General features: G+C 41.5%; 1 protein-coding gene across 1 annotated transcript; it reads right to left on the bottom strand.

Annotated features, from left to right (window-relative positions):
• Positions 1-1596: 1596 nt before the first annotated feature.
• On the bottom strand, positions 1597-10545 carry hmgcs1 (3-hydroxy-3-methylglutaryl-CoA synthase 1 (soluble)). The gene is made up of 10 exons (XM_010748909.3): positions 10308-10545; positions 8830-9278; positions 8578-8703; positions 8134-8298; positions 7078-7246; positions 6719-6889; positions 5592-5698; positions 5357-5482; positions 4984-5141; positions 1597-4037 (listed from the first exon to the last, which is right to left on the bottom strand). Exons 2-10 carry the CDS (start codon positions 9275-9277, stop codon positions 3960-3962), a joined length of 1548 nt encoding a protein of 515 aa, XP_010747211.1. The 5' UTR covers position 9278; positions 10308-10545; the 3' UTR covers positions 1597-3959.
• Between the last annotated feature and the right edge of the window lie 748 nt (positions 10546-11293).

The raw sequence follows: 11293 nt of genomic DNA on the forward strand, positions 1-11293 counted from the left end.
AACAGCCAGCGATTCGGCTGTGCTGCTACATGTCTGTACTTTAAATGATATGAATGAATGTAAATCAGAGAGCATTAGAGGGCACAGTGTACAACAACACACAATAATATGACTGGAGTCAAGATGGGACCAGTTTAATTAGTATGAAGTATGAAGACCTAAACGTCATCAAAAGATATGAATAAACTTTAATAACTGAAATAAATCCGACTGGGTGTAAAATGTTAAAGTTACTGTGGCGCCATCTGGTAGTAGTGTGGTGGTGGTGTCTGTCCTCTGAAGGCAGCCCACAGCTCCAGAACAGAAACACTTTAACATTAGTAACTCATCAGTTCATGTCAATATGTGGGCTTAAACGGTGGAGTCATTTGGACATGGAACTGAAGCAAAGTACAAATATTATTCAGTTCAAGAAGAAATACAAAAACAATACTTTCCTGAGGTATAAGAATGAGGAAGGACAGTGATGTTTATTTTTGGCATTGCTTAACACAGATTTAGAATGATGATCACAAATATGTATGGTTCATGTGTGTGTATGTATGTATGCATGTATGTGAAAATGTGAAATTATGTACAGCTACATAGAAATATATGTCTATAAATTATAATATATCAGTAAAAACAGCAATAATAATTAAATAAGTAGAGGAGAAGGGAAAGGAATATATAAATGTATACATCTTCCTACTCCCTTTTGAACATGTTCAATTTCATTTCATTTGCACTGGTAAACAACAGAATGCATTTACAGGTTTGTCCTGTTTACTTTTTCTATTTTTTTTGTATAATTTTTTCCTTTTCTTTATTTTATTTTTTTATTATTGGCTTTAATCAATCAATCAATCAGTGAACTGCTGCCACATTAATTATCGATCTTTTGGGGCTCCTATTAGCAGTTGATTTCCCATGTGACTCTGATAGAGTCAGAGGGGTGACGACACAAACAATCATTTTACAAAGAGCATGTTGTAGGAGTTGGATGCTATGAACCATACGTTTCAATACAAGTGATAGTTACCTGTAATTGAAATTGCAGTTTGATGAAGAAAATCAGAAGTTTTGCTTTCATTGTGATTAGTCAATTCTATAAACTTTTTCATAAAGAATCTTCTTTAACCGCTAGGATTCCTTCGGGATATAACCACGAGTTTCCCCTCCTCTCAAGGAGGATGGATGGTGGCCCAGTTCCACTGCCCATCCCAGATCCTGGCACTGCCTGAAACCCTTACAGATCTGAATGGTCATCAATGTGGTCACATGAGCCTGAGTGCCTGAAGATTCCACATGCTGGATTCTGAGTGGTTAGAAGCTGATGAAGTCTGGCTAATCAAGTTTGATACTCATACAGTATTCCATATGTAGCTGAGTCATGTGTAGATCATTCAGAGGTGGTTTATGTGAGCTTATGTTTTTTTTCACTCATGTATTTAGTGTATAATTATCTCCTCTATAATCTGATGGTTTACATTGTGTTGGAAGGTCACAGGGTAGGGGAAGGATGGAAACTTAACATAGCATATCAAAAATGTGGATTCTATCTAAATCCATTTATTGTTTCCATGGTAATGAAAGAATAACTATACACACAGCACATATGTTGAGTCTCCATTTATTATGAATCTACATGTTTAAACAAACTGTCTAGATAAAATTCATTCATATCTACACAGCATAAATAATCTTTCTGTCTGTACTGTACATTACCATAACATTGGCAAAGATCATGTAACCTCTGCAACAGGCCCTACAAACACACACCACACCAGTGTGGTTTGTAATGCTGTGAGCAAGGTCCCACTCCAGAGGAACTAATTCTGACTGTACAATTAAAAAGAATATCTGTACAGTATTAGAAGAAAAGATTTGTTTGTTTACAGGTCATACATGTTTATTGTAAGGCTTCTCAAGAACATAGTCACCTTGACATCGACTGTCCTGACTGCTCTGATGTCCAACAGGAACATGAACACACTCACACAATGTTAAGGCTGATGTTTTCTGCCTGAGCTCTCTCTTTCAACATTTTTTTTTTTTTTGACAGCACTACTGTCATATCATTGTTAAAAGGAACAAGGAACAACTGAAAAAAAAAACAGCCAACAAGAATGTGCTGACAAAAGACAAACTGTTAAATCTTCAGATCTAGAACTCCATGAAACAAAGCCCTTTTACATTAAGGCTTTAGTAGGAATCAATGTCACACTTTGACTGAATAAAACTGACAAGGACAAACGAGAACACTGAACACTGCATTCCACAGTCACAGCATTGTTTCATTGGAACATTGGCTTATATGAATGTGTGGCTGTGGTGTAATGAGAGACAATCACTGTGATTTCACACAGTCTAGATGAATTGTCTGATATCATATACTTTCCCCAGTTCAATATTACCAATTCAGTAATATTTCTTGTACAAAATAAACACATTAAACCTTCAAACTGCTGCTGCTTCAGTGGTTTGCTGGGGCTTCTCAGGACCCTGAGGTCCCTTAACTATCGATCATTTCATCTGCATTCACTTTAGTGTCTGTAAAAACTCAAAGTCACAATGGATTTGTAGCACAGATGAGGACGCTCAGGTGCCTTTTAATATGACACAAGTCATATTTACACTTTGTTTAAAAGTTCACTGGTCAATCTCTATAGATAATGCAGACCAATGAGGTTCTATGGTTCCTTTTGTTTTATTTATTTTTTTGGATTTTTCCCCTTTCTCCATTATGTTTCTCAACATGTCACTATACATGTGAGTGCAGTAATGAATCAAACACACTACTCATAGTGTTGCAGAGTTGTTTGGAAAGAATTTGGCCGTGATCATTTTAAAAAATGTCAAAATATCCAGCTCCAAGACCAACGTGACAACTTCAAATCAGGTTAGTTAGTTTGTTGACCGACAATCCAAAAAAAGTTTTCACAGTGAGATGATCAAACTAGAGAATATTCACTTGGTTAAATGATGAATGCCTTATCAAACATTTTCTGATTAATCAAATAATTCATTCTATTTCATCAACAAAAACAATTCAAAGTATGACAAAGTATGTGAACATGTCACAGTACATCTCCTGCAGCACTTCTGTGTGGACTGGATTACTTTGGAAAGTGAAGCAGCCTGACAGAAGAGCAGCAGCTCACTATGTCAGATCATTCACTGGGTTTGGACATTTAATGGCAATAAAAAGAAAAGTGAAAAACTAAAATGACACTGGTGTTTAACGTGTTCTTTTTGAGGATCAGCACTAAGTATGAGAAGGCTGACATGTTCTGTGTGGATGGTGACTACATTATCATAGCTACATCAGTTTAAAATAAGACTCCATTCAATGTGTGCGGTCACATGACAAACCTGCAGAGTAGAAAACTGACCACATCTATCCATAAAAACAGAGGTATTGAACACAAACACCAGAGTGGGGTACGAGCTCCATGGCAGCAGCAGCACTATTTTCATGCATGAACACAGTTGAGGCGGTTGAGGCCCACTTCCCTGTGCTCTTCTAATCAGCAGGAGGTCTGAAGCCAAATTATGTCAATTTCCTCTTCCTGTCACTGGCTGCCAGCTGCCAGGAGGAAGTCTGCTTGTTAAATTTGATATCAGCAGCACTCCATGTAAACGTCCGCCTGTGCTCCTCCCAAATATACAACTGTCCATTTTGTACGAATGCAAAAGGAAACATTTAAAAAGTGCTAACTTTGAAACAAAGTATTGTTAAAACAAGAAATTGTGATCAAAATAGACTCTGTGGTCAAATACAGAATTTACAGTCCAACAGCGTGATGATGGGAGAGGTACAGGTGAGGAGGTTCTACAGCTGCCCACATGCCTCCACTCAACACTTAATGAGGCGACATGGTCGTCTTCTGTTAGCCTTCTGACCTATACTGTTGTATAGTTCTTACAGTTGTCAAACTGTTGGACCTTGATACCTCTCAGAGGTAAGCTGAGTATGCTCAGTGGTTGATGGCAGCCTCAGGTACAGCAGCAGCTGCCGGGATGCGAGGCATCTTCTTGGCTGGACTGGGGATATGCTAGAAGGAATAAAAAAACAGCCAGTGAACATCATGAATAAAGATTACACAGACATTCCTGATCTGCTGCTTAGTTCTGACCCGTTCAGACCTCTCAGATCACCTGACACAGGTGGAAGAATTATGTTTAAAGTATAGTACACACTGTACTGCCCACATGTATGTACCAGTGTACACTTCAGTGAGTTTGGTCTGTCTAATGTTGGACTATTTTATGTTTACAGAAGTCATACTGATTATTTTAATCAGTGATATCCTCTACCCTGAGATATCATCTGAAGACTCTTTTCTTTTGTTGGTTTTGTTCTGGTGAGCTTGCATCACTGTGCCAGAGCGGTCACTAGCTTTATTTATAGACTTAGACTGCTCATTTACACAATTCATAGATGCATAGATCAAGAAGAAGACGTGTCAGGCAAATCGAGGTGAGAAGACAAAGTGTGTGTCACGACCAGTGTCTGTCAGTGGCAGCACAGTAGTGTTCACTTGTTCCTGGGATCCCAAAGAGGACTTTTTCACTGAGACAAGGACTAATTCATTCACAAGTTGTTGTTTTTTTTTGTTTTTGTTTTTTTTTACACCATTTACTTCTGTGAAAATAGATTCCAGTGACTTTATCTTTGTAGCTATTACAGGTAAAGTCATTTCTCCCCTATCAATGTAATGATGTCACTGTGTTTATCTACAGTCCATAAATATTGGGACATACAACAACTGTTGTAATTCCTACACCGTTCACCTGATTTGGATGTAAATACCCTCAAATGAAAGCTGAAAGTCTGCAGTTAAAGCACATCTTGTTCGTTTCATTTCAAATCCATTGTGGTGGTGTATAGAGGCAAAAAAATTAGAACTGTGTTGATGTCCCAATATTTATGGACCTGACTGTACATTAGATATTTATTTAAAATAAGAAAACTTAACCTAACGTTTATTCAGCCTGTACCTCGGTGGCAGCGGTGGAGCGGACAAGGTCTGGCTCTGCTGGTAGGTCATTGTCCAGAGGTCTCCGGGCATATTCCCTGCGGTGTTTGTCATCCACTCGTGTCAGGTACCATGTCCCTGGGAACAGATCCATCACTGAGCCTCGAGGGATGTAGCTGGCTGCACAGACACATGGAAAAGAAAATAATTATCACTGTAATGGCATGCAAGTTTATGACTGGACTTTGAAACAAGAATTATTTTGGATCAAACTGTGAACCCAAAAAACAGTTACATCCATACCCCGTATTATCACATTAAAAGCTGTTACCATTTATCACATTATAGATATGACGAGACATTAGACATGAGTGGCAGTGACAGAAGAGTCATACCTAAGTGGTGTGTCTCCTCTCTCAGCTTCATGTTCTCTGAGAAGACAGCAGGTGATACCTTCGTCCTGGAGTCCAGCCTGACCTGCAGGTCACTCAGGCTGGCCACAAGTTTGTCCAGAGCAGATCCTGAAACAAACATGGATGAGTCACATGGAAGAACACACAAACTCACATGACTATACATATTCTGTTTTTATCCAGATCACACAACTGAAGGGAATGGTGAGTGACTTACCGGGTGTGTGGTCCTGTGTGACTCGAAGAGAATACAGAGTAGCAGCAAATCCTGAACCATAGGAGAAAACTCCAACCCTCTGTCCTGCTATCTGTGAAGCTGTCTGTCTGCAACACACAGGCAACAAACATTATTACTAGTGCTGTCAAAATTAACGCGTCAAAAAAAAATTAACACAATTAACGCGGTTTTGTTTACTTCCGGTGGCAGCTGACCCATAACCTTTTTGAGCGCTGAATCGTACGTCGACCTCGCCGCCATGTTGGATGTGGCAAAGTAGAGCTTTGTTTCCCAGATATATTAGTGTGTGTGTGAATGGGTGTATAAGAGGCATTAACTTAAAGCCCTCACGAAGACTGCGCCCTGGGCGGTCGCCCACATTGCCCATAGCTAAAACCGGCCCTGCTTGTTTTAGTTTACGGGCAGATCTGCCACATCCAATATGGCGGACACGTTAACGTATCGCAGCAACGGACCAACCTGCTGAGTGAGGCGTCTATGTATATGTCTATGATCTATCCTAACTAAAGGAGAGTCTATGGCGGAATGATGGATAAGGACAGACTTTTAGGGGGAACATTTCATTTTAAAAAGTTGCCCGATGGCTCGTTGGACAAAAACAAGGTAATTTGCACAGTTTGCAAAGCCGAATTTAAATTCCACAGAAGTAACACGACTTTAACATATCACCTCAAAGCAAAACACCCTGCTGAAATTACCTCCACGGGACCTCGCCAGTCTACACTACAGGAGTGTGGCACTCGTCAGTATATTTCCTCATTAGTATACTTCCCTCCTATTTCCTTTTTTCTATTAGCACTGTGCATATGTGCACCTTAAGCCAATAAAATGAATGAACACACACACACACACACACACACACACACACACACACACACATACATACATACATACATACATACATACATACATACATACATACATACACTATTGACACAGTGCAATCTTTGTTGTCTTGCAATAAATTTGAATTAAAATGTTTGATCTCATCAATAAACAATCATCTTAATTTTGAGGTCCCTCCTGATGATCATGATGATAACACATCTTTACAGAAAGAGATTAAGTATAGTAGATGCATAAATGAAGTCATTTCTTAGACATACTGTGCAATGAGTGAGGCCAGGCAGCCATAGACAGAGGGCGTGTACATGTTTCCATTCTGGTTGGAGATCAGCAGGGAGCACTTGGTCTTCTTCTCAAACAGATCTGCACTGGCCTTCATGAAGGCCTTTTCCACATCCCGGTCAAAATAAGTCTCTTCAGGCCGTACATCTCTGCAATCCAAACCATGATTATCAGCAACTTGTTATTGTCTAATATCTAGAATAAATTCAAAAGGAGTTATGCCAAAGAGGCATATCAAGAGCAGACTGACTGACCATCATGGATCAACAGCTGACTGATACAGCACAGGCCACATGATGCTGAAGTTAACTTGTAAGCTGTTCCGTTTTGAGCGTACCTGAAGGCGTCCAGGCCTGTGAAGGGTCCTGTCTCAGTGTTGGGGTTGGGATTGCTCAGAAAGTCATTCAGCATAAGTCTAGCCAACGACTTCTGCACCAGCTTGCAGTATGGAGAGTGGAAGACGAGATAGCCAAAGTCGTCTAGGCTGAAGCGCTTCTCTGAACCCTCTGTCAAGACGAACAGTGATTAGATCATATGAGCCGGCTTTAAATGACTGTTACCTGCTTTGTTTGGTATCAACAACTCCACACAGTGGGCAATTTGCACCCCAATACCAACACTTAGCCTGCCTGTCCTTCATCTGTCTACAACGCTCATCCTGTTGCACCTCTGCATCCTGCACACTGTATTAGGTACTAAAATACCAACATGTCAAAGCTCATTTCAAGGTCAGGAACAACAAGCTGACATGCTGTTTCTTTGCAATGTCATGAATACACAGCGCTCAGAGTGTAGAGCTGGAAATGGGCTGTGTCTCTAACAACTTCATGTTCTCAGATATTGTAGATGTTGACATGTTGGGTGAAAGGCTCATCTCATTAAACTATTTTATGGTCACTGAACTTAGGCAAACTTCTTAGCACAGCAAGCAGGTAATGTCCTAAACCTTCTTAACTAATTAGGCTGTTATCCAAGCAGTGCCTCCACTCCACGTGCAGCTCCTTTTCTGCAGAAAGCTACTCAACTATCAAATGAAAGAGGTAAAGAAGATTCATCACACTGTTACTGTCACCAATAATATCACAGCTGCTCTTATTGTGTTGTGTTTTCTGATAGGAATCTGTACTGTACATGTTTTTAAAAGGTTTAGATGTATAATAATAATAATAATAATAATAATAATAATTACTTATTTATTATTAGTATTATTATTAAGTATTATTATTATGATTAATTTATTATTTTTAAAATCTTTTTTGCCCAGTTGCTGAGTCCAAACCTCGACAGTGATCTCTCTGCATGCGATAAGAGCTGATATGGAAAGTAAGTCTTTTCTAACTGTAAGAAGAATATAAAAGCAAAGCACCTTGTGGAAAGAACCATTTGAACCCACCTCTTTGCCACTGTGCATGGATCTTGTTGCGATACACAGAGTAGCAGCGGTCCAAGGCACTCAGGTAGCACTCTATGGACAGCTTGCCATCCACCACAGGGTACTCAGAGACCAGGTCAGGCTTATAGAAGTCATAGGCATGCTGCATGTGTGTTCCTCGTAGACCTGGATCACAGACACAACATTGCTGTTAATAAACCACAATGATTGAGCTAGGTTTGGTATTCAGACACACAGATCAAAACATAATAACACAGTATCTCATCTAACCAGTAGACACTTTAATTAAATCAGTCAAATGAAAAAACAGAAGACAACAGAGAGCCCTGCTCTCAGGTTGTCTGTGATGATTAAATCAAACAGCGGGGTCAATAGGGGTGAGTATTTGAAGAGTGCTGCCAGATCAACAAACTAAGCACAACAGAAGGTTCTCACTTAACTAACCTCGTTCAAAGGCCAGAGGTGCATTAGGCCCAACCAGCATGGCCACGGCACCAGCACCCCCTGTAGGCCGGGCACTTCCCGTAGCGTAGACAGCAATGTCCCCTGCTACCACCAAGGCATAGCGCCCTGCATTGAGGAAAAGAACACTGTGGGAAATGACAACACTGATTCTAAAGACTGGTACAGCTCCTCTGTCTAAAGAGAAACATGATACTGAAAAGATAACACACATTAACAAGTTTGTTCACTCACCGTCCCATGAGCTGGACTCCACCCAGTTCACAGCATTGAAAAGTGCAGCTGTGCCGCCATAGCAGGCATTTGTGGTGTCAATCCCTTCCACATCTGTGTTGCCTGAGTCCTCAAACAACTGCATGATGACGGTTTTGACAGACTTCGACTTGTCAATGATGGTCTCCGTGCCGATCTCCAGCCGTCCTACGCTGTCGTAGGACAGACCGTTCCGCTCCATCAGCCTCTGGACAACCGTCAGGCACAAAGAGTTGATGTCCTCGCAGTCTGAGCAGAAGCCCATACGGGCTTGGCCCAGGCCAACTGTGTATTTACCAGCTGGCACACCGTCAAACTGCTCCAGCTCGGCCTGGTCCACATACTGGGACGGGAAGTAGAGTTCCATGGCTATGATACCCACGTCTTTGGGCCATGGTCCCAGGCAGTTGATCGGGGCTGATCCAGGCATCCTGAACAGGTTGAAAAGAGGTTTTATATTATTTTGATAAATATGTTGTGGGTTGTTAGGGTTGTAGAGCTACAGCCTAATCGGGCGGCTGCAATGCTGCGATGCCTCCTGACTGCTGATGCTGGAATGGGTGAACACATACACATCAGAGTCAGAAGAGCACCACCCAGCATGTGAGCTTCTTCTTCCACACTGACTTTAGAAGAGCTAACATGGTGCTACCATCCGCTCAGTAACACACACACACACACACACACACACACACACACACAGTGTCACACTGACGGCTATTGTTACTTAACGTCAGCTAACAGAAATGGTCTGACTACATGTTAGCTAAGCTCGTCACATTAGTCTCTACAACAGACTGCAGTCTGTGTGCACAGCACGAGCTGACACAAAACATGTGCAAAGTTGCTAAGCTAGCAAACTATACGAGCTAACAGAGGACATTTTAAATGAACGTTAGCTGCGTTAATGACGCATTTATTTCACGTCCGTTAGCTTCAGTGAACATGTACATGCAGTTCGTGTTTGGACACACAGCAGATTAGCACAGAGGAGAGCAAACTGGGTGAAAGGGTAACGGGATTTCCTTAACTCAGCTAAGTCGTTTATGTCCGGGGCAGAATTTTTTAAACCCGTTAACTCGCTGTCACTGTACAGTCGCTCAGTGAAAAGAGCGGCCTGTTATATCTTAAACGTGTCTTAAGTGTTTCAGGGTCAAACTCGGACTCAACACATCGAGTTTCGAAGTCACTCAGAACACTGAGTGACTTCGACATTGCTACCCGGAACAAATAGATGACGGACCTACATCCTGTCCGTATCCAGCTCATATGACCGGACAGCAGCTCCGTTTAGCTAACGTTAGCCGGCCTGTGTCTGTGATTTAAAGAGAGTAAGTCAGCTAAACCGTGACTCAGCATCTTATTCAACCTTAACATGTCACACAGGCATCACACAGACAGCCGAGCTGCCAGGCGTCCAGCGGAATGACTGACATACAGCAGTACTGTAAAGTTCTCACCTGTGTTTGAAGTTAACCCTGCGACAGTGACGGTCACCGTTCCGCTCTTCTTCTCGAACCAGCAAATCCACCTCGTCAGTCCGGTAAAAGTGTATTTATATATGACGGTGACAGAGCAGCCGACACCATGAACTACAGCACCTGGCCTCTAATCCAATCACAGCTCACAGACGACGTGCACGCTACCGAGTCCCGCAGGGTTATGGCCAATCCGAATCAGGAATCACAACCACGCGCGAAAGCTGTATCGGCGGTCCAATAGCGTGACATGTACGATGTCTGGTGAGAGAGAAGCAACCAATCAGATTGAGGAAAGAATTCCTGGCGCGGTAGACAGCACAGTGGGCAGCCCTTGAATTACAGCGCGCCGCGTCCGTGGCAACAGGCCTCCATTCATGCAGCCTGCACTCACCTGTACACATACAAGGAGTTTGTCTTGGTGTTAGTGGCGCATAACAGACATTAAAAAAAAAGAAGACTAAAATAGTAAGATAAAAAAGTACTAAAAGTTCTAAAGTACAAAAAAGTACTAAATATATAAACAAAATAAATATGTTTTAATATGGGTAATGTGCAAGAGTTCAAAGTGCAGACATTAAATGTATTAATCATTTAGTAAAGAAATGTGTGTGTCCAGCCAACCCAGCAGTCAGAATGGGAACAGAGCTCTGATCAAATCCAGTTTGAAATGTTTATTCAGTGCTGAGAGAACAGTATCAGAACCATGTCACTGGGTGCTGTTGTCTGTCACTTAGAAAAAGTTGATCCAAAATGGACAAACAGGTTGCCAAAAATATCTACCATCTGTACTGAACTGATCAGAGCGCCCTTAATCTGAGGACTATTCTTGGTCCTCACGCGGACTGGATGAGGCACTGCCGGCGACATCTGAGTGCAGGACTTCAGTGACTTATACCGTATGATGGTAAAAGTTATATTTAAAACATTTACAGAACCATGAGAGAACGTTCCCTGAAAGTTGTACT

This window comes from Larimichthys crocea, chromosome I (assembly GCF_000972845.2).
Source record: "Larimichthys crocea isolate SSNF chromosome I, L_crocea_2.0, whole genome shotgun sequence".
Taxonomy (NCBI): domain Eukaryota; kingdom Metazoa; phylum Chordata; class Actinopteri; family Sciaenidae; genus Larimichthys; species Larimichthys crocea.

Coding starts and splice junctions, on each gene's coding strand:
- hmgcs1 (XM_010748909.3), bottom strand. CDS start 9,277: ATGCCTGGATCAGCCCCGATCAACTGCCTGGGACCATGGCCCAAAGAC. Junction 8,704..8,829: donor GGAGTCCAGCTCATGGGACG/GTGAGTGAACAA, acceptor TCCTCAATGCAG/GGCGCTATGCCTTGGTGGTA. Junction 5,699..6,718: donor CTGGCCTCACTCATTGCACA/GTATGTCTAAGA, acceptor TGTGTGTTGCAG/ACAGACAGCTTCACAGATAG.